This window comes from Lissotriton vulgaris, unplaced genomic scaffold (assembly GCF_964263255.1).
Source record: "Lissotriton vulgaris unplaced genomic scaffold, aLisVul1.2 SCAFFOLD_1065, whole genome shotgun sequence".
In the NCBI taxonomy this organism is placed as follows: Eukaryota; Metazoa; Chordata; class Amphibia; order Caudata; family Salamandridae; genus Lissotriton; species Lissotriton vulgaris.
In genome coordinates this window covers 333348-361008 of record NW_028253252.1, presented here as the reverse complement: position 1 = coordinate 361008, position 27661 = coordinate 333348, and the positions used below count along the sequence as shown (strand labels likewise).

Below are 27661 nucleotides of genomic sequence, written 5' to 3'. Positions count from 1 at the left end.
TCCATAGAGCATATTATCAAGCCCATTATCGCCGCTTTTTCGGCCGTTTTCGGCCGATAAAGCGGCGATAATTTTAGCGCACAGGCTTGATAATATCCCCGTAGTTTATGGCCCTAGCTGTAGAGAATCCAGACATACCAACCCTCCCGATTCAGGCGTCAGACTACTGATTTCAGTGCTACTCTCCCGCCTCCCGATTCCTGCAAACAAAAACCCGGGGGCTTATTACCAACAACTAGCGATAACTTGTTTAGAGACAAAAATTATCGCCGCACATCGGCGATTTTTATCGCAGATAAACCTTGCTATTAGCAAGGTTTATCGCAAATGCGATAAAAAACGGCCGCAATGCATGAATATCGCTGAAAAGTCAGCGATATTCATGCATTATCCAGCAAATGCTCTTAACCATGTTATCCACCTCCCATTGGATAACATGGCTAAGAACTGCTCGCAAATACGATAAAAAACGGCCGCAATGCATGAATATCGCTGAAAAGTCAGCGATATTCATGCATTATCCAGCAAATGCTCTTAGCCATGTTATCCACCTCCCATTGGATAACATGGCTAAGAACTGCTCGCAAATACGATAAAAAACGGCCGCAATGCATCAATATCGCTGAAAAGTCAGCGATATTCATGCATTATCCAGCAAATGCTCTTAGCCATGTTATCCACCTCCCATTGGATAACATGGCTAAGAACTGCTCGCAAATACGATAAAAAACGGCCGCAATGCATCAATATCGCTGAAAAGTCAGCGATATTCATGCATTATCCAGCAAATGCTCTTAGCCATGTTATCCACCTCCCATTGGATAACATGGCTAAGAACTGCTCAGGGCCCCATGAGGAACGCTTTCCATTTAAAAAGGAAAAAATAACATCATAGAAAAGAATCGTTTTTAAACACAGCATATAAATCAATTGTATACCTGCATTCAAGAGGAAATGACTGAAAATGTCCTTGAGACACATGAAAACGTTTTCTGGAATGCCCTAGCACCATTTTTTGGACATTATTAACATGGCTATGTAACTCCCATAATCAAAATCTAAATTTGCCAAGCACAGGTGGGAGCGTATTTACAAGACACTTACCCCATGAGGAATGCTTTCCATTTAAAAAGGAAAAAATAACATCAAAGACACTCAAATGCCTTATAAATATGACCCAAAACAACCTTTGAAGCTCTAACAGTACATATCCAGAAATGTAATTGATTTCAAAAATGGTTTTTAAAAACAACATATCTGTTTCAGCTTACATAAGAGTCCATGGAATGGGCTTCATATACAACAATAACTTGTGTTACTGCATGCCAGAATGCTACACCGAATATGCAATTACAATTTCTCACTACAGACAAAGCCACAGTTTTAAAACACAGCTTTTGTCATCATTTTCTCCTTAAATCATACTATTCTCTATCTAAAATAAATAAATCTTTTCTCACCTTAGCAAATACTTTTTGAGTTTTGAAAACAGTCTCAGAAATACACCAAATTGTCTTCAGCAGAAGAAAAAGGATGCACTCCAGAGGCTGCAGCTATTGAAAGCACAGAAATACAGATATACATTTCACATATCTCTCATATTAGCCAATCATAACTCTTCCCTCACTTTTTTCAAATCAAAACCCTTCCCCCCTCTGCCCTCTCTGCCTTTTTTCCATAGCAACGACCTCCTGGAAGACCTCTCATGTTTACAAATTCACACAACAATGTTTCAATTGAACTCTGAACTCTCAGTGCACCTGCGTATCCAGTGCAATCTTTCATTAAAAGTTTCTTCCTTGACCATTCAAATTACATCTTTCAAAGAACACATCCATGCACCCTAACTTTCTGTTTTCAGAAATGGAAATGCACCAATCACTGCTAATGAATCATTAGCATTGGAAATCCACAGTTTTTTTCTTTACAAACTCCTACTGTTTCAACTGCCCTTTCATTACCACACTTCATCTGACTGCAGCCCAACCTTCTCCCACCATGTTTAAGGTCTGGATTGTTGGACATAGTTACATCCACTGGGCTCAAAGGTATGCTGAGAACAGAAATTTACAAAACCTCAATTTACAAGATGTGGAAATTAAATGGTTGGGCCAAAGAGGATTAAAATGTCACCAATTGATACCATTGGTGAAAACCTTTATGCATTTGCCAAAACCTGACCTGTTAATAGTGCACTGTGGAGGTAATGATTTGGGCACTTTGACAGGGGTAGGTCTGGAAATGCTTTTAAAGGACACCTTTGAGCAATTAATGGCACTTTTTCCTCAAACTGCCTTGGTATATTCCAATATATGCCAAAGACAGAAATGGAGGTGGTCCAACCAATTTGGTCCACAAATTGAAAAAGCGAGGAAGCATGTAAACAAATCTGTTTCAGCTTTCATGAGAGACCATGGAATGGGCTCCCTGTACAATAATAACTTGCGTTACTACATGCAAGATATCTACAGAGGAGATGGAGTTCACTTCTCAGATGAGGGCAACAGAATTTTCATTCTGAATTTAAGACTGTGCATTGGTACCTACTTATAAGTACCTAAATGTACCATAAACCCAAAAGCTCTTCTCAGAGCTACCCTTCATCTGATCACTCACAATTAATACTTTTCTCTAACTTATTTCTGTAATTTTCAACAAACTACGCTCAAAGAGCGCTACCCGGTACGCGAACTGGAAGCTAACCGCGCAAAATTTTTTAAAAAATGTTTTTTCTTCGCACATATGGTCCTCCTCAGCCACCCTCAGAAAACCTGGGGGGTCAAAATACTTGTACCGTGTCCCCTTCTACCCTTTCTGAACATTATTTACCCTCCATTTTATATCTTAATTCGACCGAAACACAAAATGGTGGACTCCCGTAACGCTCCTAGTTCGCGGACCAAACCGCATCCCGGGAAGCGGTCCAAAAAAAAGGTGGGAAAGTAATTCACAGAAAAACGACTGGAGACATTCTCACCAAATATAGATTAGCTTATACTACATAACAATCCCTTTCATTTTCACAAATTTGATTGAAATTCCATTTAACAAAAAAGCCTGTAGACCTCTCTAAATACCTTGAGGTAAATTACTTCATAAAACACATCTGAAGTGTTGGAATTGACAACCAATGAAAATGTTACTTTCATTTTCTACTTTTATTACCTGATATTTGATTGGTTATATACCTGAATATATATAAAGGAAGAGAAGAAAACACAGCCATTTTGACTACTACTTCTTGTTGTACATCACATTTCAATAGTTACCTAACACTTCAACTTGTTTCTAAAGGTAAGTTGTTATTTTTAAAACCGAAGTATATTGTGCACTATAACTTGATATGGTAGACTTTTTCTGATAGATATACACTATCCCTCTGTAGAAGTTATGGATTTAGATAGACTTCTCTGTTATAGTTATGAATGGAGTTAGGCTTCTCTTCGTTAAATCACATACACTTTTTTATAGTCCTATTTCCACTCTGATACTATACACTGCCAAAAGAAAAATTCACTGATAAAAACTGCCTATCTAAAATTAATCCCAACAGTGCCCTATCTCTACTAATATATATTTTTTTATTCAAAATTTCAGGCAAAATGGAAGGCGAGCAACAAGTTACATTTTCAATTGAACTGAAGGAGAGCAGCCAAGACAAAATTGATGATTTTATGGATCAAAGTAGAGACCACGAACTTCTACAATGTGTTGAAGCAGTGGATAACCTGCTTCAAAATGAGAAAATGTTACACCCTATATTTAATTTTGACATTTCTGACACTGAAATGTTAGAAAGTTTAATGAAGTATGAAACACAATCAAAATAAAAAAAAAAATTTAAAATAAAGAAAACAAAAAAAACAACAAAAACAACAAATAATTAACATACAGTATTAGAAAAGTCTATCATTCTTTTATCCTTATTGTACGCTGCCCAGAACGCTTCCCGGTTCGCGTACTAGGCGCTCACCACGCAAAAATAATTTTTTTTTTTCTTTTTTTTTTTTGCCCTGCTGGGACCTTTTACAACCTCCACATAAAACCTAGGGGGTCAGGGAGGATCTACTATGCCCCCTTATCGAAATTTCCCCCTTTGTTTTGGCCTCCTCTTGTCTCTCGATCCTACTGAGAGACAAGATGGCGGCCGCACCGGACTGTTTAGAATGTTGACAGACACCGAAGAGCCAATCAGCTTTCCGTGCGCAAAGTTCCGAAACGCGAAAAGTACGCGAACCGGATCGCTGCCCGAAGCGCTGTTACAGATATATATCTTGATTTAAACGTTAATTTCTCAAAATCCACTGAAGCACATATATTGAGACCTAGCAAAGGCACATCGGGCTAACAGTCCCTACAATTTTGCCAAGTTTCGTGGAAATCCATTCAGCCGTTCGGGCTAAAAGTGAGTCCAACCGCCCTATGGAAATTAACATGGGAAAAACGTGTTTTGGGACCCCCCTTTTTTCTCGGCCCCCCCTTGACGACCCCCCCCCCAAATTTCCAGGAGCTGCTCAGAAACAAAATGTGCCATTTTCCTGAAAACTTCAGCCAATTCCGTCCACAAACGCCAAAGTTATTAGGCATAGAATTTTCAAAAATCCCATAGGGAAAAAATCCTAACTATATATACCTACTGGCGACCGCCAGTAGGTAATATATATATATATATATATATATATATATATATATATATATATTCACTGAAAAAACCATAGGTTATAGACCATATATAGTTAGGGATTAGCATTTAAAAAACCTTATTTTATTTGCACAAAACCATTGAAATTCCATATATAGTTAGTTGCACTAACTATATATCGCGGACCCGCAATCCACTGCTAATGATGTCACATATTACATCATTCATGACATGGTCAGTGACATCACTGATGACATCACTGATGACATCTCAAATGACATCACTGATGACATCACTGATGACAACACCCAGTGACTGTATGTTTCTGTAAAGTTAAAATATGTCTTACATATTGAAGAATGAGTGGATGTATAAGTGTCTGGATGAAGGATTTAGTAGGTGCATGACTGACTGTATGAGAGAATGATTAAATGTGTCTCACTGAGTGTATGGGTTAGTGATTAAAGTGTCTTAATTTGGCAATCATTATTTATGTTGTTCTGTAAACTGCTGCATGTTTAAATCAGTAGCTATATCAGTAACTATATGGGTTATTGAATGGTTGCCCAAGTATTTGTATGGGAGACTGAGTATGTGTGTGGGTGGCTGGGAGGTGTATAACTCTGTGCATAGATGTGTGAGCAGTTGATTCCCTAGGTGTATGGGTTCAAAAGTGCATGTAGAAACAGCTGTATGGACAGTTGACTGTGTGCATGAGTATATTGGTGAGTGAATGGATATCTCAGTGCTACATGTCAAAGTAAGTACATATGTAAAACACACTCCATGTGAGAGTTGACATATATAAATAACTGAACATAAGAGCCAGTGAATGTGTGAGTGGCTGTATGAATCATTGTGAACTTGTATCAAGGATTGTATAAGAGAGTAAATATGTGTTACTATATGTTTGAATAAGTAAGGTGTGTATAACTGTATAGTTGAGGAAATGGAGATGTGATTGATTCTTTGCATGACTGACTAGGTGTGTGAGTAACTCCATGGATGTGTGACAGTCTGTGAGTGCCTGTTTACACTGAGTGTATCTAAGGTTATATTAGAGTCTGAAGATGTATTATCACATAAATGATATCATCAGTGATGTAATCAGTAATGTCAAATGAGATGTCAGTGATGTCATCAGTGATGTCATCAGTGATGTCATTTGAGATGTCATCAGTGATGTCATCAGTGATGTCATTTGAGATGTCATCAGTGATGTCATCAGTGATGTCACTGACCATGTCATGAATGATGTAATATGTGACATCATTAGCAGTGGATTGCAGGTCCGCGATATATAGTTAGTGCAACTAACTATATATGGAATTTCAATGGTTTTGTGCAAATAAAATAAGGTTTTTTAAATGCTAATCCCTAACTATATATGGTCTATAACCTGTGGTTTTTTCAGTGAATTTTCAAGGTTTTGTAAATGCAAATTCCTAACTATATATGGTCTATAACCTATGGTTTTTTCTGTGAATTTCATTGGTTTTTTAAAAGCTAATATCTATAGCTGTAAAATATATTCTTTATTAAGTGACGTATCACGTAGCCCGTGAGACGCCTCATGATGCATCGCATAACCGTGACGTATCGTCTCTGCAGCGCAAACCAAACCCAAAACGTAAGCGCGCCAGAACACGCTTAAAGATATATATATATATTTTTTAACCTTAATTAGACAAAATCCACACGTGCACATATCACAAACGTTCAAAAAAACACAATATGTCGGACTCCCTTTACGCTGCCGGTTAGCTGCCCGGTTAACGTACCAGGAAGCACCTTTACCGCGAAAAATCGCAATTTTTTTTTTCTTTTGCCCCGCAGGGAACTTTAATAGCCCCCTCATCAATCCTAGGGGTTCAGGAGGGGTCTGCCTTACCCCTTTCATTCATTTACACCTTTTTTTTTTCCACCTCTTGTCTCTCGATCCCACAGAGAGACAAGATGGCGGCCGCTCCAGACTGTTTACAATGATAACAGCCAATCAGCTTCTCCTCAGACTCCCGTTACACTGCCGGTTAGCTTCCCGGTTAGCTGCCCGGTTAGCTGCCCGGTTCGCGTACCAAGACGCGTCTCCACGGCGAAAAAATCGGATTTTTTTTTTTTTGGCCCCGCGTGGCTTTATAATATCCCCCTCATCAATCCTATGGGGTCAGAAGGGGTCTACCTTGCCCTCTTTCCTTCATTTCCCCCTTTGTTTTGGTCTCCTCTTGTCTCTCGATCCTACCGAGAGACAAGATGGCGGCCGCTCCGGACTGTTTACAATGTTGACAGCCAATCAGCTACTCCTCAGACTCCCGTTACACTGCCGGTTAGCTGCCCGGTTAGCTGCCCGGTTCGCGTACCAAGATGCGTCTCTACGGCGAAAAAATCGAATTTTTTTTTTTTTTTTTTGGGCCCCGCGTGGCTCTATAATATCCCCCTCATCAATCCTAGGGGGTCAGAAGGGGTCTACCTTGCCCCCTTTCCTTCATTTCCCCCTTTGTTTTGGCCTCCTCTTGTCTCTCGATCCTACCGAGAGACAAGATGGCGGCCGCTCCGGACTGTTTAGAATGTTGACAGACACCGGAGAGCCAATCAGCTTCGCTTCGCAAAGTTCCGATACGCGAAAAGTTCGCGAACCGGAGCGCTACCCGGAGCGCTGTTACAGATATATATCTTGTTTTAAACGTTAATTTCTCAAAATCCACTGAAGCACATATATTGAGACCCAGCAAAGGCACATCGGGCTAACAGTCCCTACAATTTTGCCAAGTTTCGTGTAAATCCATTCAGCCGTTCGAGCTAAAAGTGAGTCCAACCGCCCTATGGAAATTAACATGGGAAAAACGCGTTTTGGGACCCCCCTTTTATCTCAGCCCCCCCTTGCCAAAACCCCCCCAAATTTCCAGGAGCTGCTCAGAAACAAAATGTGCCATTTTCCTGAAAATTTCAGCCAATTCCGTCCACAAACGCCAGAGTTATTAGACATAGAATTTTCAGAAATCCCATAGGGAAAAAATCCTAACTATATATACCTACTGGCGACCGCCAGTAGGTAATATATATATATATCACAAACGGGCTCCTTCGAAGAAAGAGGAAAGGCCACACTTGAGGAGGTTTAATGGAAGCGCTTTAATGGACTGCCCACACAGAGGAAATTCTGACACCCATGATGGCGGATGCATTTCGGCGATGTCTGCCTCTTCAGCGCCGGGTGGAAAATGTTTTGAAGGAGGGGATTGAGTGAAGGTTAAAGTGTCCAGCCTTCTCCTCATTCGCGGACTGCAGCCACTCCCCCCTCGAAAATGTCACGTGCATATACTTCCTGTGGTCATCTAGAGCCCCAGGGCCTACAGGTACCAGAATGCAGCAGCAGGATTCTGGTAAGTACCGCACACGAAGGAGGAAAGTCCATGAAGCTGCAATGTCCGTGAATAGCCCCCACAAAGTACAAAACACAACTGGGCAGTGGCGCTTCCTTAAGTCCCCAATCCGCTTCAACCACTAGTCATTGGAATCCTTTCTGGCGGGGACCCGGTGAATACCAGGTCCGACGTGCTGCACAGTGGCATCATCACCGTCGTACTTCTTCCAATGGGTTTGTGGCGAACTCTGTAAATTCCGGTATCCCGGAGTAGAGGTAGCTGCAGGCAGTATCCAGCAAACACAGAGCCTCTTGGAGAAGCGGGAGCCTTCTGTGCGCGTCGCTGGTGACCGCGGTGAATGAATCACAAACAGGCTCCTTCGAAGAAAGAGGAAAGGCCACACTTGAGGAGGTTTAATGGAAGCGCTTTAATGGACTGCCCACACAGAGGAAATTCTGACACCCATGATGGTGGATGCATTTCGGCGATGTCTGCCTCTTCAGCGCCGGGTGGAAAATGTTTTGAAGGAGGGGATTGAGTGAAGGTTAAAGTGTCCAGCCTTCTCCTCATTCGCGAACTGCAGCCACTCCCCCCTCGAAAATGTCACGTGCATATACTTCCTGTGGTCATCTAGAGCCCCAGCGCCTACAGGTACCAGAATGCAGCAGCAGGATTCTGGTAAGTACCGCACACGAAGGAGGAAAGTCCATGAAGCTGCAATGTCCGTGAATAGCCCCCACAAAGTACAAAACACAACTGGGCAGTGGCGCTTCCTTAAGTCCCCAATCCGCTTCAACCACTAGTCATTGGAATCCTTTCTGGCGGGGACCCGGTGAATACCAGGTCCGACGTGCTGCACAGTGGCATCATCACCGTCGTACTTCTTCCAATGGGTTTGTGGCGAACTCTGTAAATTCCGGTATCCCGGAGTAGAGGTAACTGCAGGCAGTATCCAGCAAACACAGAGCCTCTTGGAGAAGCGGGAGCCTTCGGTGCGCGTCGCTGGTGACCGCGCTGAATGAATCACAAACAGGCTCCTTCGAAGAAAGAGGAAAGGCCACACTTGAGGAGGTTTAATGGAAGCGCTTTAATGGACTGCCCACACAGAGGAAATTCTGACACCCATGATGGCGGATGCATTTCGGCGATGTCTGCCTCTTCAGCGCCGGGTGGAAAATGTTTCGAAGGAGGGGATTGAGTGAAGGTTAAAGTGTACAGCCTTCTCCTCATTCGCGGACTGCAGCCACTCCCCCCTCGAAAATGTCATGTGCATATACTTCCTGTGGTCATCTAGAGCCCCAGCGCCTACAGGTACCAGAATGCAGCAGCAGGATTCTGGTAAGTACCGCACACGAAGGAGGAAAGTCCATGAATATATATATATATAAAGCTCTGAAAGAAGATCACATGGTTGATACATACATAGTAAGAGATAGATGGATAGCGGACTTACCATCTCAGCTCACTGAGGGTGAATGGACAGGGGTGTTTGCACAGGCCTGCGAAGTAGCCAGCAAGGCACGGTTCAAACTTACTCAGTTCTACTACCTACACTGCACTTACCTGACACCTCTGAGATTGGCACGTTTCACTCCTGGGCAATATTCGGCATGCCCCAGATGTGGTACGGACCTCACCACATTTATTTATATGGCCTGGAACGGTATCCGTCTACAACCATGTTGGCAATAAGCGATCCAGGCACTCCGTACAACTACGGCAGGGCGAGTAGAGGTGTCCATCAAACAGTGCTCACTAGGTGTACTTCGAACACTAAAAAAGGGGACTCACATGCAATACAAATTTGCACTTCTGTTATTCTCCCACCGGGTATATCTGACCATTCTCCGGTGATGCTCACTGTGGGGGCTCCTCCTGCCTCACAGCATCAGACTTGGAGACTGAACGCTTGGTTCCTCCAAGACGAGGAATTCCCGACAGTGGTAGGGCGGGAACTCCAACACTATTTTCAGACAAATGAAGGGTCGGTGTTGTCGCCGGGTGTCCTGTGGGAGGCTGGCAAAGCCACAATCCGCGGAGTCGCTAAGGGGCAACTCAAAATTCAGCGGAGGTTGCAGTTGAACCAGCTCACCTCCCATGAGGCACAGGCCCTACGCCTTGAGTGGTCCACCGCCCAGAACCCTGAAACCTCAGAAGTGAGACTCCTTGCTCACATACGCGAAGAGATTCAACAGTTGTCGATGGACGCGGCTAAACTCTTCTGGCGCTTCTCTATCGCTAGGGTATATGGTTGGGGAGACAAGAACGGTTCCCTCCTCCATCGACTAGCCACCTACCCCAGAGCGAACCGTATAATCCCCGAAATCATAGATCGGGACAGTTTGGTGTGTAATTCCTCAGCCGACATGGCCCAGGCATTTGCTCGTACTATCACCAGCTTTACGAGGCCCGCGCTCCCTCCCTGTCTCTCACAGACATTTTGCGAGTGGGAGACAGTCGACTTCCTCATTTAGACTCGGTCGTTCAAGAGGACCTGGACCTCCCCATCACTCGTGAGGAGATTGGGGAAGCGATTACTCTTGTGTCGTCCGGCAAGACGCCGGGACCGGATGGCCTCCCCAGGAATATTATGCCCAGTTCCGCGAGACGTTGACCCCGCACCTTGCCTAGCTATTCAATGAGGCGGTGGAGAAGGGTTCCTTTCCGTCAGAGACGGATGTGGCGACTGTTGTGGTCCTCCCTAAATCCCAGCCGCCCTCGCCTCAGTGCGCGGACTACCGTCCCATCTCCCTCATTAATACAGAGCTGAAACTGTATGCCAAGATCCTGCTCAGCCCCTCAAACCCCATTTACACACGTTGGTCCATCCTGATCAATGCGGGTTCATGCCATCACGTGGTACCCAACATTGCTTGCAGAGGCTTCACTCCTCCCTGGCCCATCGCAACTTAATCACCCCCTACCTCGCACTCCTTCTGGTAGATTTTGAGAAGGCCTTTGATTCCGTGGATTGGGGTTTTTAAGATGATCTCCTGGTGGAGTTGGATTTTGGACCCCGCTTTCTGGGTTTCATCCGTGTGCTGTATGCTCGTCCGAGGGTGCGTGTCTTGGTGAACAGGGTTATATCTGAAACCTTCCATGTCTGCAGGGGCTCGAGGCAGGGCTGCCCCCTCTCTCCCCTGCTTTTCACTCTGGTGATGGAGCCCCTGGCAGCCCTGATTCGCTCTAGTCGACAGGTACGGAGCTGGGAGTGGCCCGATACAGAAGCAGACAAAATCACCCTCTACGCGGACGTTGGCCTGATTTACTTGGCGGACCCTGCAACAAGCCTCCGGCCTCCAGCTTAATCCGGATAAATCGGTCTTGGTCCCCCTTCACATCTCCAGAGAATGCTTCGAGTGGTAGTCCACCATACCGCTCCGCTACCAGTCCTTCAAGAATCTAGGGATCTGGGTGACCCTACGCCCGGAACTCAGCTGGGCTCTCAATGTCACTCCCCTGGTGAAGCGGGCCAAGGCAGACCTGTCGAAATGGCAACCATTGCCCCTGAACCCCATGGGAAGAATCGCGCTTTTTAAAATGATGATTCTCCCCCGGTTCCTCTACATGCTTCAGAACACTCCCCGCAATTTTCCGAGAGCATGGTTCCGCAAGCTTGACAGCCTAGCTTCCAGATTCCTTTGGGTGAAGGGCAGGTCCCGATTGGCTCTGGGCGTCTGCCAGATCCTTTCTTTTGATGGGGTGTTAGGGATGACCCATTTATACCTCTATTACCTGGCCACGCGTTTGCTTACGCCACATGACTGGTTTAATGGGGGATGGTCTAATCCGGCCTACAGGTTGGAACTCAGTGAGTTTGGCTTGTCCAACCTCCTATCGATGATGTATGGGGCGCCTGTCCCGTCTCATCTGCCGGAAGTGACGCGTTCTGTGTTCCTGGCCTGGTGGGCTGCGCTCCGCCACACCAATGGACTTGCACACTGACACAATGTACACCCTTGTGGCAAGGTACGTTGCTCAGGGAAGTCAATGAGCTACAGGGTTTCCGGTCGTGGGACCTCATAGGTATTTCTCAGCTGGGTGACGTCTGGGTGGGTGACCACATGGTCTCCTTTCGCGATCTTTAGGCTCGATACTCTCTGCATCACTCGCAGTTTTACAGATACTTACAGCTGGGCCACGCCCTTCAGATGCAACTCACGACTGGTACACGTCTCCCGGACCACAGCCCGCCTGAGGCGCAAATCCTACTGGGGGACCTGGGGAGGGGAGGTATCTCCCGCATCTACCGGACACTCATTAACAATACTTCCACCTCACTTGATCGGCTGCGGACCCAGTGGGAGGAATGGGTGGACTCCCTGGAGGAGGAAGACTGACGCGATGCCCTTATGGCGCCTAGGACGGTCACAGCCTCTGCCAGATTGCGTATGATACAGTTTTACTTCCTACATGCCGCCTATTTGACACCGATTCGGAAAAGGGGGGGTGGTGATGAACAGAGTGTCTGAATTAAGCAGACCACTCTTACCCAGTCCAAAGATCAGGGCTTGATCCATCACCGTTATTTAGCTCACTGCACCATCCCAGCTCAGAACCTGGCTATATGCAAATTAGTCTGTCCCTGGCCCAGTGCATCATGGGAACAGGGCAGACCAAACTACCAAGCCAATTCTTCACCGGAAAGGAGACAAGCTTCCGGGGACCGGTTTCTGGCATTTCAGCCGTCGTCGGCCCGGCTTGCTTGAATCCTGATGGTGCAGTGAGCAAGGGACTCATGTCTGAGTATACCCTGCCACACCTATAGTGGCCAAAAACGATTCAGAAAAGGGGGTGGTGATGAACAGAGTGTCTGAATTAAGCAGACCACTCTAAACCAGTCCCCTTTTCTGAATCGCCTATTTGACACCAGCACGCTTGCACCGCGCGGGGTTACAACCGACCTCCGCCTGCACAAGATTTGGTCACGAGCCAGCTGACTTTTTCCATATGGTATGGTTGTGCCCACGCTTGGCGGGGTTCTGGGGGGACATTGAGGAGGTGCTTACTGAGGTACTGGGGTGGGAAATCCCGCACGACCCGAAGCATGCGATTTTGGGTATCACTTACGGGGTGGATGAGTCCAGGAATGAAAAAGTATTTTACACTACAGCGATGGTGGTGGCGAAGAGGGACATAGCTTCTGTCTGGAAAAGTCCTGACCCTCCCACTATGGGGAAATGGCGGGCTGGGGTTGACTGGTGCACCACGCAGGAGGGAACAATGTATGCAGCGCGTGGCTGCCTTAAGAAGTACCGTAGTGGTTGGGGGCAATAGTCTTGTAGGGGATGTTCCGAAATGGTCCTTTTGTTACTGTATGTAATTAACCTTGGCTCATCCAGATTGCTACATGCATCCTTCTGTTATCGTGACATCTTGCCGATTTGCTGGTACTTTGTTAAAAATCAATAAAATGTGTTTATCAAAAAAAAATTGCACTTCTAGGCCTGGTTCTGGCTAAATGTCATAGTGCAATACATTGGACTCACACCACCCCACCTAGCATAGACAGATGGAGGGCAGACATGTGAGAGTAGGATGTGGCTGAGGAGTGCTGCCTGAGAGAGGTGCTTAGGGACGAGAATGCAGAGCAGGATCTGGAAGAATGGGGCTCATGCTGGAGGGACTGCACTCAATGGCAGACTAGAATGGAAGGGAGGAGGGCTCAACACAGACGTCAAACCACATCACCCCCATGCCAAACCAGAGAGTGGAGAACCCCGCCCTCCACATGTAAACAATAGCCTTTATCGAAGGGCAGAAGCAGGTATTTCATCAACCATCAGGTAACAGAATATTTGATTCCCAATAGCTCTGCCCTAGATGATTTATATATATTACCTACGAGATGGGTTTCCGCCACTTATAGCTGCCAAGGTTCCTTTCTTTTTATTATCTCCAATTTTTCGTGTTAATACTACATAGGGTATCCACTTGCTCCAAGATGTTTTGTTTGTTTTCACCCATTACAACAATGGTTTTGAGTTTGGCTTTTTGCTGTTTTGTTTCATGCACTTTCTATGGCTCCCTTTGTTTATATTTTTTCATGCTTTGTGTGCTTCCCAGCCCTGAAGAGTCACAATTGTATCACGTTGTGACGAAACACGTGTCGGCTGGTCTTTGTTTTCTGTATTGATCTGGATTGATATATAAATCCCACTAATACTATTCCTGATGTCGACCTGCATTTTTTTCAACAAGATAACATTTGTTGATTTGGTTTTTACACTGAAACCCTCACCCGTATACGTGTGCACAGGACTTGGTTCTATTCCGATAAGTATTGTTGCACTCCTTACTCCTATGTGGAAAGTCATTTAAACACTGTAATAGCCATATGCCCAGTAATGAAACTACTGATGGATTGCCAAGATATAACATGTTAACAATAGCCTACCAAAGATACATTGTCCCAAATAGGGTGAGCATGTAATGTGATCTCTGTGCAACGTAGCAATACAAATAAGTTAAAAAAATATTTATATATATGAGAAGGATGACAATTTATGAACTGCAAGTAACAAAAGTATCTGTGTTAAAAGCAGTAACCCATTTACCAATTTACATAAAATAGAAATCTGTCATCTGCGCGTTGCATAATGTGCTTTGCAGGAGACATATTAACCCTCAGTGCTACTTTGATTCAAAACTGGAACTAGACAAAACACAGATCTGTCCAACAAATATGTTAACCTCCATAGTTATCTTAGTAGTATTCAAAGAAGGGGAGGGTGATCAATCGATCAATGGGGCACTCTTTACCACTAAATAAAGTGGAAGGTCCAGTGTCAGCTAGTGCCCTCAACAAGCATAGAAAAACAAATTGGGTAGCTGAACCGTTCCTGAGTGAAGAAATTATGTGCATTTGGCGTGACCGGGGGTGTAGATATCACACCCTTGGGCATCCATTTTGTTGGATGTATTTGCCTCACACACCCGAATGGGTGTCATGCTTCATCATTGGCATTGCTCCTCGTCGGGGAGGCGGTGCAATCCCCGACGGGCTCACCTCAAAGAGGGGCTCTTTGGCGGAGATCTTTTGTATCCAACTGCCTTATGGTGAAGTGCGAGTATGTGGGTAATGGAGCAGATAGCCTCGAAGGTGAATTAAAATGTAGTAGGGAGTACCAAAACTCCTTTATTCTGGGGGTCTCCCGCTACGGTTAAAAACGTGAAGCTAACTCACTGGGTGCCAACTAATTAGGTATGTTGGCCCTAGTTGAGATTAGAAAAGAAAAATGGTCAACATGTTTCTCGCATCAGGATATTACCCGCGATTCATTAGGACCTCACAGGTGTGGAAATTATAGAAAAATTCTATTCATTCATTCATCCACATGCGAGTGTCAAGTGTAAAAACCTAAATTATGGGTGTTGGTTACCTCTGTAATATTGTCCTATGCCTATAGGTCAGGAGTTATGTGCCACATGAGTGTTCGGCGGTTGTTAACATCAGGGAAGAACCTATAGGTATGGCTCTAGCTTCCTGTGTTACGGCGTAATCACCTACCCATCACCGCCGAGCTCGGTTATTATTCTTATGTGATAGTTGCCACACAAAGATCCTTGCTGCATGTGCCTTACCTGACTGCCAAAGACATTTTTAAATAGGGACTTTACAAAAAATAAAGCATAACAGATTTACTGCCACTTTCTCCTTGTTGTCAATTTCTTTGTGGCAGGGTTTAAAAAAATATTTGTATAAGTTGAGGTATAGATTTTCCGTTGGGGTTGGTTCACTTTTTTGGCACAACCCTTACACAAAATCTCATTTGTTATATATTGTAATGCGCTCAAATGTACTCATGATAGACTTGCTAAACATATGTGTGAGGTCTTAGGATCTGATGTCACTTCTTGTAATGTCACTTCTTGTGAGGTCATGGGTTGTGATGCCACTTCCTGTGATGCCACATGCCATGTCACACCCTCTGATGTCATGCGCATACTGCCTAAATTGGTTAGTCCTCCCACATCTTGTGCCCTGTTTTACGTAAAGTCGGGTGCAACAGTCGAAACTGCTCAATTTATGTATGTGATGGTTCCTGAGTTTTTCCATCTAGTTTTCACACGTGGATGTTGTTTCAGGTACTATTTGCATGTTCTATTTCTTTATTTTCATCGATGTGTGCTCACGCTGACCACTAGCTGAAAGTTGCGGGTAGGTGTGAGCGCAGATGGTGGGCGAGAACACCAGATGCTCTGCTGAAAATAAGAGCCAGTACAAAAGCAGATGTAAGTACCTCCTGCGCTGGTTGGTTTTTACGCCACCACCAACTCTAAATGACAATTTTTGTTGCATTGAGACTTCAAAGGTAGACGGGGACAGGAATACTTGAATTCTGTCTGTGGGGGGGTGGGGGGTCGAGGGGCACGTGTGGGTTACAGTCACCTGTGATTGCACCATAAAGTGTATTTCAATATATGTGGCACATAAAAATTAACTCCCATAGCAGAACCCAAGAATATTGTTTCTCTTGCATGGTTTTCACTAAGACACCGAAACTACTATCAGTTAACATGAAAAATATACATCGCCGTTCAGGCCCTGACAGAACTGTTTTGCTTTAAATCGCACTTTATTGATGAATAATTTTAAAACGTCGACTGAGTCCGACTTGCAGAAATAAATCCCTGTTCTTGAAGCGGTGCCAAAAGGTGTCATCAAGTTTAAAATGTTTACAAACTAGGCGTGTCAGATTTTAGGGTGTCAAGTGCCTGCCCACACAGCCGTTTGCTGCTTTGTTGGAAAGCCCAACCCTGGCATGTCTAATATATATTTATAGTTTACAGAGTTTTATATAGCGCGAACTAGACCCCGAGACATTGGGTATCAGAGTGCTTTATGTGAACACCAGTTTCATTACAGACGGACACATTCATTTTTGTTAGGCACAGGAAGATTACGTGATTTGCCCAGAATCACAGGATGTTGAGCGTCGTTGCCGAGACTCGAACCTGGTTTCCCAGCTTCAAGGTCGACAGCTCTATCCGCCTCTCCCCAACAAGTGCAACAAAGTGTGTTAGGCAGGGCCATAGCTTTTGGGGTAGTGGGGGTGTTTGGGGTGTTACACCCCCATAATAAATGTATTTTCAGATGAATAGTTGGGTACAGGTGCTTTCAGTCGGGTATAGTGAGATGTCTGTTGGATTTCACCTGGGATGTTTGCATACACACAGACAAAAACACACACACTCTCATCTCTGTTTTGAAAGCCCTAAAATGTTTATTTTATTTATTTATTTATAAAGTTTTGTATAGCGCGAACATGACCCTTACGGGTATTACAAAATATTGTTTTTCTCTCATTTAGTTCTCTTATTAATCCGTATTTCTCTCACTTTCCACTGCCTCTTACGCCCCTCTCATGTGGCCTGCTTGTCATATAATGTATTTTAACATCATATGCCAGCGTGATGGATGGGAAATGTGATGCTCACACCCACCCACTTTTACTGACCACGTTACGCCCCTGGCGTCAGGACAACGTGACCGACGCTTCTAATTTATTGGAAGCTGAAAGTCCTTTGATATCTCACGCCGTTGACTCGGCTTTGGCTGCTCCTTGGTATGTCCTTACTGTAAGATGAAACCTGTTGAATCTGCCTGTACCCAAGCTCGCTGTATTCCTCCGGGCTACCTTCGAACCAGAAGAACGGGTTTGGGGAGGAGTGCAGAAGGCTGTCTCCCGGGCATTGCAGGCAGATTCCACCATAGCTTGCAGGCTCCAGCACCTTGCATTGTTTGATGAAAGGTCACCACTGTGCAGTCTGCAGGCTCTCTCAGGCCCCTGTGCTTCCAGGCTCCACTAACGTGTGCTTTCTCTTCCAGGCCCAGAGCCCCAGCCTGCCCCATTGTGGAGGGGTGGATGTGCACTTCACCGGGGTGCTCGACTGCTTCAAGCAAATCGTGAAGACACAAGGGGTGCAAGGACTGTGGAGCGGGTTAACAGCCAACCTGCTGAAGGTGATTATCGAGGACAATGACGACCTATCCCTGTCTTCTCCTTCCCCTGCCCCGAGTACTGTGTGTCACTGAGATGTCTACTGTGGCTTACTGTGTTTGTGTTGGCTCGAGTGTGTGCTTGCTCGCACACCCACTGCACTGGTGCAATAGGCGGCCTGTGAAAATCAACGTTATCATATTACTCAAAGCCACTTTCTCGATTTTGGTTTAAACACATCTTTTTCCAAGTTTCACCGTAAAATAATGAGCATTGTCTATCATGGTATTTTTTGGGGGATGTGAATGGGTTGAGGGCGAGGTGAAGCGCGTCATCTGTTGGCATTGTAACGCCTTTTTGGACTGTGACACCTGCATATTTATTTGCAAACACAGAAGCTTGCATACATAAACCAATCTCGATGCAAAAGAAGCTTCAATGTCATTTTTAGCCTGCAGGCAGCTGTGTGTTTGCAAATTTGTGAGCGGGGGAGATTGGTGGGCTGGACCTCCAAGGTTACATTTAAAACATCAACAAAGTAGTTTTCCTGAATGTAAGAGATCCATGTCTTTTGGGGAACAGAAAATCAGCCTTTTTTTTCACTATAGCTGAGCGGAGTAAGAGGGTCCCAATGCACAATAGTTAAGGCGGTCTTTTATCGCCTCACCAAAAGGAGGAGGGGCCAGCACTTCTGACTCCCATCAGGATTACCTCCTCGTTAGTCTTCCTCGCCACATGATTTACAAAGTGAGCTCCAGCTCCTCACCAGAACCCTCCAAAGCAAAAAGTCAGCCTCCCATGCCTCCCATCCCTTCCCAAGATGGCCGACCCATTACCACCGGACCTCTATAAGAGGCAGGCCGGCCCAACCCATCAGCCTGTTTTTTTTTGTTCTGCACGTCATTACTCTCCGGATGCGTCTTCAGGTAAGTGGTTCCTGCTGTAGCGGGAGCATGGGTCCTTGGCCGGTGGTCCTGCGCTAGCGGACTCTGGTGCTTTTGGACTTTTCCCCCCTTCCTTCCCCCGGTCTCTTTTTGGGCCCGGTTAGACTCTGCTTTAGCGGGCCAGGGGTCATTAGGGGGGGCGGGCGGGGTTTGGGGCTCTGCTTGTGCCCTTCTCCCACTCGCCTTGCTATGTCAGGCTTCCTTCCGCTGCAGGGATGTTTGCCTCGTGTTTGCGGTTTGAATCCCTGTGTCCCTACATTGTTTGGTATATTGTAGGAGACAGTATGACATAGCGGTCGGGGCTGCCGTCTTTGATAACGGCTCGTCCTGTGTACTCCCCAGTGTCTGCCATTCGTTTAACGTGTCTTTTAATGTGCGAGTGCCGCACTCTAAACGGGGCTTATATTTGTCCGCACGCCCGCTTCAGGGAATCCTGCAATACGGGTTGGAGGCTTTAAAGTCCTAGGCGTGCGGTTCCCTCTCCGGTGCCAGAGATGTGCTCGCTTGCTCTCAGGGTGTGTTTGACTCACCTCCTGCCATCCTCGGCGCTGCCTGGGCGGCGGGGATTGGCGTTTTTTTCCTTGGAACTGCCTCCGGCTGTGTTCCGTTGGGGCGGCCGGGCTCATTTCTTCTCCCGCCTGTTTCTTTTCGTATTTGGGGGTCTGGGGCGCGGCCGGGTGCTGCTTCGTCCTCCGTTTCCCCTTGCTTCCCTCGCCTCGGTCCGGGGGCGGGGCCGGGCGCCTCCGTCTTCCTTCGGGTTTGGCGGGGTCGACTTCCTCCAGCTGGTTGCTGCTGTTGCCCGGGCGGGTTGCGGTTGGTCAGTGTACTCCCGTGGGTGAGTTTGTGCCTCGCCTGGAGCTGCTGAGTGTTTTTTTTATGGTTCCTTTTCGGTGCGTGTAGGTGTTTATACTCTGTGTGATTACGGCCCTTGCTAGGGAATCTGTCCTCCTTTTTGCTTGGCCAGTTTGCTGTTTCTCCTGAGGGCTCGCTCTGCTTTCCGTGTCTGGCCACTGCTGTCGGGAGCTGGCCGGGATAGCTCAGTTGGTAGTGCGTTAGACTGATGATCTAAAGGTCCCGGGTTCAATCCTGGGTTTCGGCACTGTTTAGAGGTTCCTTGCTTCTAATCAGCTGTAGTATTTTTTAACACGCAGGTGACGTTACATGTTCATGTTATGCACATATGCCCTGATTTTTTATTTTTTCTCATGTTTTCTGGCCGGGTTTGTGGCGTATTGAGTGGTGCCCGGGTTTCGTTCTACGCCTTGTGTGGTCAATGCTGATTCGGTTTCGGCCTCGTGACTGTGCCATGTTCTCTCCGCTGTCCTGTGCTTTATTCAGCCTCTCTCTTGGGATCTGCATCTGCGGTGGATTGGTTGTGGCTCAGTGGCCGGGGTGCCTGGTTCCAGGCTGCAGGTTTCACTGTTCGAACCCCGGCAGACACGATTTTGGTGATTCATTTCGCTTTGGCTGTTGTATATTCAGCAGGTTAGCACGGTCATTTTCAATGACCTGCTTTGTTGGATGTAGTTGTGGGCTCTGCCAGGAATCCCCTTGCCATCCCGCTTTCTAGCTTGTTCCTCATGCAGATATTCTTTGTTTCTCATTTGTCATCTTCCATCTTATACCTTCCAGGCTCGTCGAGGGTCTGTTACGGGTGAAGGTGGGTGCTTGCCTGTATACCCATGTTTCTGTGGGGGCTTCAGGTCTGGTTTTCTTCCGGCACCATTTCCGGGGTGTTCGACATTTATTATGTCTGTCCTGTGCTTTATTCACTGTCCATGGAGCTGTTGCTCAGTGGTGTGTCTTGTGCTTTTTGGCGGGGACCTAGGTGCTGTAGCACTCTGGTAAGTCTTGTGCCTCGGGTGGCGTGGGCTCTCACGGTACGTCGATTCCTACGTCGGCCGTCCCGTGCCGTCATTATATCCTATGTTGGTTATTAGCATGGCAACATTTTCTGGGAGCGTACAGCTACCATGTGGAGTTCGGATGTTCGAAATTTATGTTTTGCTCCCGGTTTGGCATCCCGGTTTCCCTCCATGTTTTCGCGGGTTGCCTGGGGGAGAGGGGCCTTTTCTTTGGACGGTCTCCCTTGTTCTGTTATGGGTCATTGGCGCTCCTCTTCCGGCTGTTCGGGTTTCCCTCTAAAACTGGTTCGCTCCTGGTCTTCCGGACGCATGTTCTGGCTCATTGTGCTTGTGCTCTTGGCTTGATGGCTTACTGGATTGTTGTATCCACTCCGGGACTCTGTGTATGATCCCTGGTTTTACACTCGGCGGCTCCTTCGTCCTTTTCTGGGTCGATGGGCCTGCGGCCATACCTCCCTATAGGCGCCTGATTTTGTCCGATCTCAGTTGTTGCGCATGGTCCTGGTTGGTCCCTGGATGGGAGTTGTTGGCTTCCATGAGTTGTGTTACGTTGGGTGGCAATAGGCATCTGTTGTTCCATGTATCTGTTTTTTTCACTGGATCGCCGTGTGCTTCCAGTGTGCCAGTGTCCGTAGGCCTTTGGCTCTGTGTTGATTCTGGGGTTTCCGGCTCTCCGTCGACAATGGGTTCGCATCCTGTCAGGGTATCCTGTACTGTATGATTTTTTTTTGCCTAGATGACTTGCTCAGTTTCCGTTACGGCCCCCTGCGCCTTGACTCCCTTCCGGGTGGTTGTGCGCTTTACATGTGGTTTGTGGTTATCGGTATATTTCCTTGCCAGCTCTGCCTCATTGGCCATCTTGGTGCGGGATGGGCTTGGTTTTCGTCCTTTTTGGGCTGGGTTTTTTCTTCCTGTCCTGATGTGGGTTGTGTCACTGGGCCATGGCTTCCTTGTGCTTGCTGTGTTTGTCCCTGATTCATTTCCTTCCCTTTCGGGTTTTTGGTGTTAGTCCTGTGGGAGGCTCTCTGTGGTGTTGCTGCGTCTGTCCCGGACTGGCGTCCTCTGGGGGTCCCGGGTGGACCCGTGGATACTATGCAGCATGGTCGGGCCTGGTTGGTACCTGGTTGGGTGCTTGCCTGCTCTGGCCGTTTTCCTCCCCGCCGGCAGGTCTCTGGCCTTTGGGCCGGTCTGGCCTTTCCGGCTTTGGCGGTGGTATTTATATATTTTTTCTTCTGAGTGGCGGCTGCAGCCCTTTTTTCTTTGTGCTGCGCCTTCCTGTTTGGCCTCGTGCCACCATGGGGTTTGGCTCGGTCGTCCGTCGGGCTACATGGGCGGGGTTCTGCTCTCCAGATCTCTCTTGGTATTCCTGGGCCCCATGGCCGTACTCATCTGCTCTGGGTAGTTGCCGGATCTGGACTGGTTTGCACCTTGGGGGTGTCTATCTGGTGGGATCCATGTCTTGTGCTTCGGCATTTCCTTCTTGCCCCTCTGGTTTTTTCTGTTCTTCCCCCTTCCCGGTTCCTGGGGACCTTACCTTCCTTGGGGTGGGCGTTTGGCCCCGATCGGCATGGCTTGGTTGTTCGGGTTTCTGTCGCACGTTCCTTGGCTCCGACCCTGTGGGGGCTTTCTGCTGCCCTCCTGGGCTGTCTTTCTCCCCTGTTTCACTGGGGTGTTTGTGGGGTTCACCCGGGTTGTCTTGGCACTGTTGTGCTGTCCTTCCTCCGCTGTGCTGTGGCTCGTTGGTTTGTCTTGTACCTTTGGTGGTTCCGGCTTACACTGGCCGTTGGCCTGCCTGTATTTTCGAGGGTGTCCCGATGTGGTGCCTTTTTTTTCATTTTTGTGGGGTGAATTATTTTATCTTTTTCCCTGAGTTGCTTTCTACTGGCTCCGGCCATATCGGCTCTTGTTCTGCCTCTATGGGTGCCGGATTGGTTTTTCTGCCCCGGCTTCCCCTTGTGGGTGCCCGGGGATGCTGGCCGCCCAGCCCTGGGTCTGTGGGCGGTCTCGGGTCCCTGCGCTTCACGGTTGCTCCTGTTTGGGGTTTCCTTCAGTGCGTTCTCCAGTATTACATCTTTCATAGATTCACATGCTTGTATCTTCCCCGTCGTCATGGTGGGAGTCTCACGGTAACAGAATGACCAAGCAGTATCATAGAGAAGAAAAACTGCATAGAAAATCCCCATAGGGGCTGTATTATTTGGTAGCCAGACCATTTCTTTGTTTGGTCCAAAAGCCAGCCAATCAGCATTGCTGCCCTGCCCTCACACTCCCCAGCAGAAGCTTCCTGCCTCAGATTTCCAACCGCCTTCGTGTGAGAAAGGAGTCTCCCTGAGCTCTGCTCAGTTTTCTGTTCCTGTGTGAACTTTTGACCCTTTGGAATCTTATTTTCTATCTGCTGGATTAAGGTATTGTGTGTACTTATGTTTCCTCATGATGGCTGAAAGCTCTAAAAAGAGGCTGTTCAGGCCTTGCAGGTCCTGTGGGAAGGCCAGACTTTTCTCTGAGGACCCACATGAGGACTGCCTTTACTGTCTCTATCCTAAACACTTGGTGAAAGACTGTAAACTCTGTAGAAAATTTTCTGACAAAACTAAAAGAGACAGAGAGGCTAGATTACTGTTATGGCTTCAGAAGAAGAAGGCCACATCAGGCTCAGACTCTGAGGAGGAATCTTCTCATTCAACTCCCAAGAAAAGAAAGGCCTCTGTTTCTGTGGAGAGAGTAGAGTCTAAAAGGAGTAAATCTAAGGAGAAATCAACCTAATCTCTTCCTATTACTCCTCTGGAAAAGCAGTCAAGTCTTAAAGGGCCTGGGTCTGCACCTTCGACCAGCTCCCTAGCTTCTGCTCCAAAACCTGTGGTGAAGACTTCAGCTCCATCGACGACTTCACCGTCGACGACGACTTCGTCGACGACGACAGCTTCATCGACGATAGGATCTAAAGCTACGTCGACGGCTACGACGTCGACGACAACAACATCGACGAGTAAAATTTCACTGTCGACGAAAGGACCGTCGACGACGACGACTCCGTCGACGACAGGTTTGATGTCGAGGATGTCGACGGGGGCCCCGTCGACGATGGTCGCGTCGACGAAGGCTCCGTCGACGAAGGTACCGTCGACGAAGGTCCCGTCGACGAAGGTCTCGTCGACGAAGGTCCCGTCGACGAAGGTCCCGTCGACGAAGGTCCCGTCGACGATGGTTCCGTCGACGATGGTTCCGTCGACGATGGTTTCGTCGACGATGGTTCCGTCGACGGCGCCGTCGACGAAAATCGTGCTATCATCTACAAAAGCATTCAAATCACCGCAGTCGAAGACCATGATCTCGATCCGGTCTTTTCAGTCGACCAGGGGTTCGGCTACTATCAGTAAATCTGCGGAGTTCACCTCATGGACAAAGATTTCTCCTTTGCCACCATCCTCATTGCTGGAGCAGGACTCAGATGGAGAAGAGTCCTCAGGTGCCGCCTACAGTCCTTCTCAGCTTCAGATAAAGAGTCAAGACACGGACGAGGAGGAAGTATATTCCTTCAGGGACAGACCCCAATCTTCCAGATATGAGTCATTTCAGGAATCTGGTGGTTATGATGAGGAGGAGGAGCAGCATGAGGACTCACAGGAGGCGGAACGTCAAGAGACGGTTTCAATACCTCTCACTCTTGTGTCCGACCTTAGGTTGATGTTAAACGACTACTACCGTCGTTTCCCAGAGGCGAATTCCTCGCAACCAGCTTCGCAGACACCTTCCTCGCAGACGCCTAAAGCACCTGCTTCACAAGAGCAAGGGGTGAGATCACCGCAGGTGGTCACTATAAGGGATGACCTAACTGAATCCGACGAAGATGAACAGCCTGAAGAAGGAGAGCTTGTTCACGATGCTTCGGGCCGGGAATGGGACGAATACATTTTACCATCAGCTTCGTCACCTGTCCCACTACCGTCTACCTCTCCACCTCAAGACATCGGAGGTTTCCATGATATCATGGAAAGAGCGGCCAAGAGATTCAATCTGGATGTGGAAGTGCAAGAGACGGATTGTTTCTTGTACGATTTCAAAGATGATAACAAAAGATCGCTTCGCTCAATTCCGATTATCCCTCACATCTGGGAGGAGGGCCTAAAAATTCTGAAAACACCGGCGTCTATAGCGGTTTCAGTTCCCCGAATTGAAAAAAAGTACAGAGCACCAGAGTCCACAGCAGCCTGCCTCATTGGGCACCCCAGGCCGGAATCAGTGGTGACGCAGGCGGCGCAAAGAAATTCAAAAAACCCGGTGGCTACTTCCCTAGTGCCACCAGACAAGGAAGGAAGGAGAATGGATGGGGCAGGTAAGAGGTTTGCGGTCATGGCAGCCTCTACCATTAAAGCGGCAAATGCTATGGCACTGCTTGGCCGTTACAACAGACAAATATGGTCCGATCTGGCACCCATACCTTCTGCACTTCCGGAAGATAGAAAGGAGGAAGCGGCAGCCCTCCTCAAAGAAGGAGCTAAATCTGCTGCCGAATCTATCGACATCGCCATGGATGTCTCGTCTATGGCCTTCAGGCAAATGGCTGGAGCGGTTTCGCTTCGCAGGCAGGGCTGGCTCAAGGCGACTTCTTTTCGTCCAGAGGTGCAGGCGAAAATTGTCGATATGCCATTTGACGGTGAAAATTTATTTGGGAAGCATATCGATGAGGCGTTGCAAGGCATAAAGTCGGACACGGATACAGCTAGAGCACTGGGATCTCTTCAGCAGGGAAGGTTTCAGTCCTTTCGAAAGAGGGGTGCAAGAGGTCAATTTAATCAAAGACCCTCTTTTCAGTCCAACCGATATCAACCGTATAATCAACAGGGATATCGACAGTATAATACTAACAACCAGTTCAGGTCCTCCAACACCTCTTACCAACAACAGTCCAGAGGTAAACCAAACGCCAGGGGGAAAACTCAGCAGTCTAATAGACGTCAATGATTTCAGGTCGGCGCTCCCCACACAACAGATCCCGGAAAACGACCACTATCTGTCTCAATATTACACCAACTGGATGTCCATAACATCGGACCAATGGGTTCTAGATGTCATAAGCAGGGGCCACACTCTGGAATTTGTGGAAATACCACCGGATCACCCCCAGTACTCAGGCTCAACCAACATCGCCAGGAAATGCAGAAAGAAGTACACTCGCTTCTGCAAAAGGGAGCCATAGAGGAAGTGCCGCAACATCTCAGAGGGAGAGGCTTCTATTCGCATTTCTTCCTCATCAAAAAGAAACAAACCCGGAAATGGAGACAGGTATTGGACTTGAGGGATCTCAATCAATACATAAAAAAGATACCCTTCAGAATGTTATCGTTGCAAGAGATCCTACTCATGATAAAGGAAAAAGACTACATGGCGTCCTTGGATCTCATGGATGCGTACTTCCATATTCCCATTCATCGGAAGCACAGGAAGTATTTAAGATTTGTTGTGGAGAGTCGCCATTTCCAGTTCAAAGTCCTGCCATTCGGACTCAAATCAGCCCCGAGGGTATTCACCAAATGCATGGCCCCGGTGGCGGCCCACTTAAGACTGCAAGGGCATTACATTTACCCATATCTGGACGACTGGTTGGTGACAGGTCAAGGACGCAGCAAGATCTCTTCAGAGCTGCATCCGGCTGTTTCAGCGCTTGGGCCTCAGGACCAACTTAGAGAAATCCTCGCTGACTCCAGCCCAAGGCATCCAGTTCCTGGGGGCATGGATATGCACCAGAGCAGGGAAAGCCTATCCTTCCAAAGACCGAATGAGAAAGATCATGGGGCTAACGGCATCACTTCAAGCAAAAAGGTCCACTTCCGTAAGGATATACAAGTCCATGTTGGGGATGATATCATCCTGCATCCCACTGGTACCAAACTGTCGTCTTCGAATGAGGCCTTTGCAGGAACTACTGGACGAGCAGTGGGTCCAGGCCAGAGGAACCTTCGAGGATCGCATTACCATCACGAACCATATGAAGGTGGCCATGTCATGGTGGAAGATTCAAAAGAACTTGGACCAAGGCTTGAGCTTTATTCCTCGAGATCACGACTTCGTGATGACAACGGACGCTTCGCTGAAAGGATGGGGTGCGCATCTTCAGGAGCTGGAAATTCAGGGCCTTTGGTCAGATTGGGAAGCTCAGCTTCACATAAACATGTTGGAGCTCAAAGCGGTGTTCCTAGGGCTTCAAGCATTCCTTCCCAGAATACGCCAATCGTCAGTACTTATCCAAACGGACAGCACCACAACCATGTTTTACCTGCTAAAACAGGGCGGAACGAGATCCAAACAGCTGTCGACATTGGCGCAAAGAATCTGGAAATGGCTCATAACCAACGGAATTTCAATTCAGGTTCAGCATATACAGGGAGTCCTCAACACACGGGCGGACGCCCTGAGCCGCACTCCCAATGCGACGCACGAGTGGGAACTACACGACACTCAGATTCGCATCTTGTTTCAAAGGTGGGGCACTCCCACATTAGATTTGTTCGCAACACAAAACAACTCAAAGTGCGTTCAATTTGCGTCCAGGTACCATCAACAGGGCTCCAAGGGAAATGCATTCCTCATGGACTGGACAGGAAGGTTTGCCTACGCGTTCCCTCCGTTCCCGTTGATACCGCGAATCCTGCGCAAGATGAGATTGGAACCGTGCCGGATCATATTGATAGCACCAGCCTGGCCGAGACAGGCGTGGTTTTCAGACCTACTTCAATTGTCGAGGGGCGACAAGATCCAGCTCCCGACATTTCAAGACCTCATCTCCATGAAAGAAGGGCAGATTCTACATCCGGATCTGCAATCACTAAAATTGTCAGCATGGAACCTCATGAGCGGGAATTTCAAAATCTAGATATTTCGCAAGAATGCAGGCATATTCTTTCAC

General features: G+C 47.2%; 1 protein-coding gene and 1 non-coding gene across 2 annotated transcripts in view; both read left to right on the top strand.

Moving 5' to 3' along the window:
- The window catches only part of SLC25A43 (solute carrier family 25 member 43), a 294586-nt gene that overhangs the window by 240218 nt on the left and 26707 nt on the right, over positions 1 to 27661 (top strand). The window contains exon 4 of the mRNA XM_086951351.1: positions 17837 to 17971. Coding sequence (XP_086807477.1) covers positions 17837 to 17971 — 135 coding nt within the window. The remainder of the gene's footprint in view (positions 1 to 17836; positions 17972 to 27661) is intronic.
- Positions 19919 to 19991, top strand: TRNAI-GAU (transfer RNA isoleucine (anticodon GAU)). Its single transcript has one exon. It is a non-coding gene; the product is annotated as a tRNA-Ile (tRNA).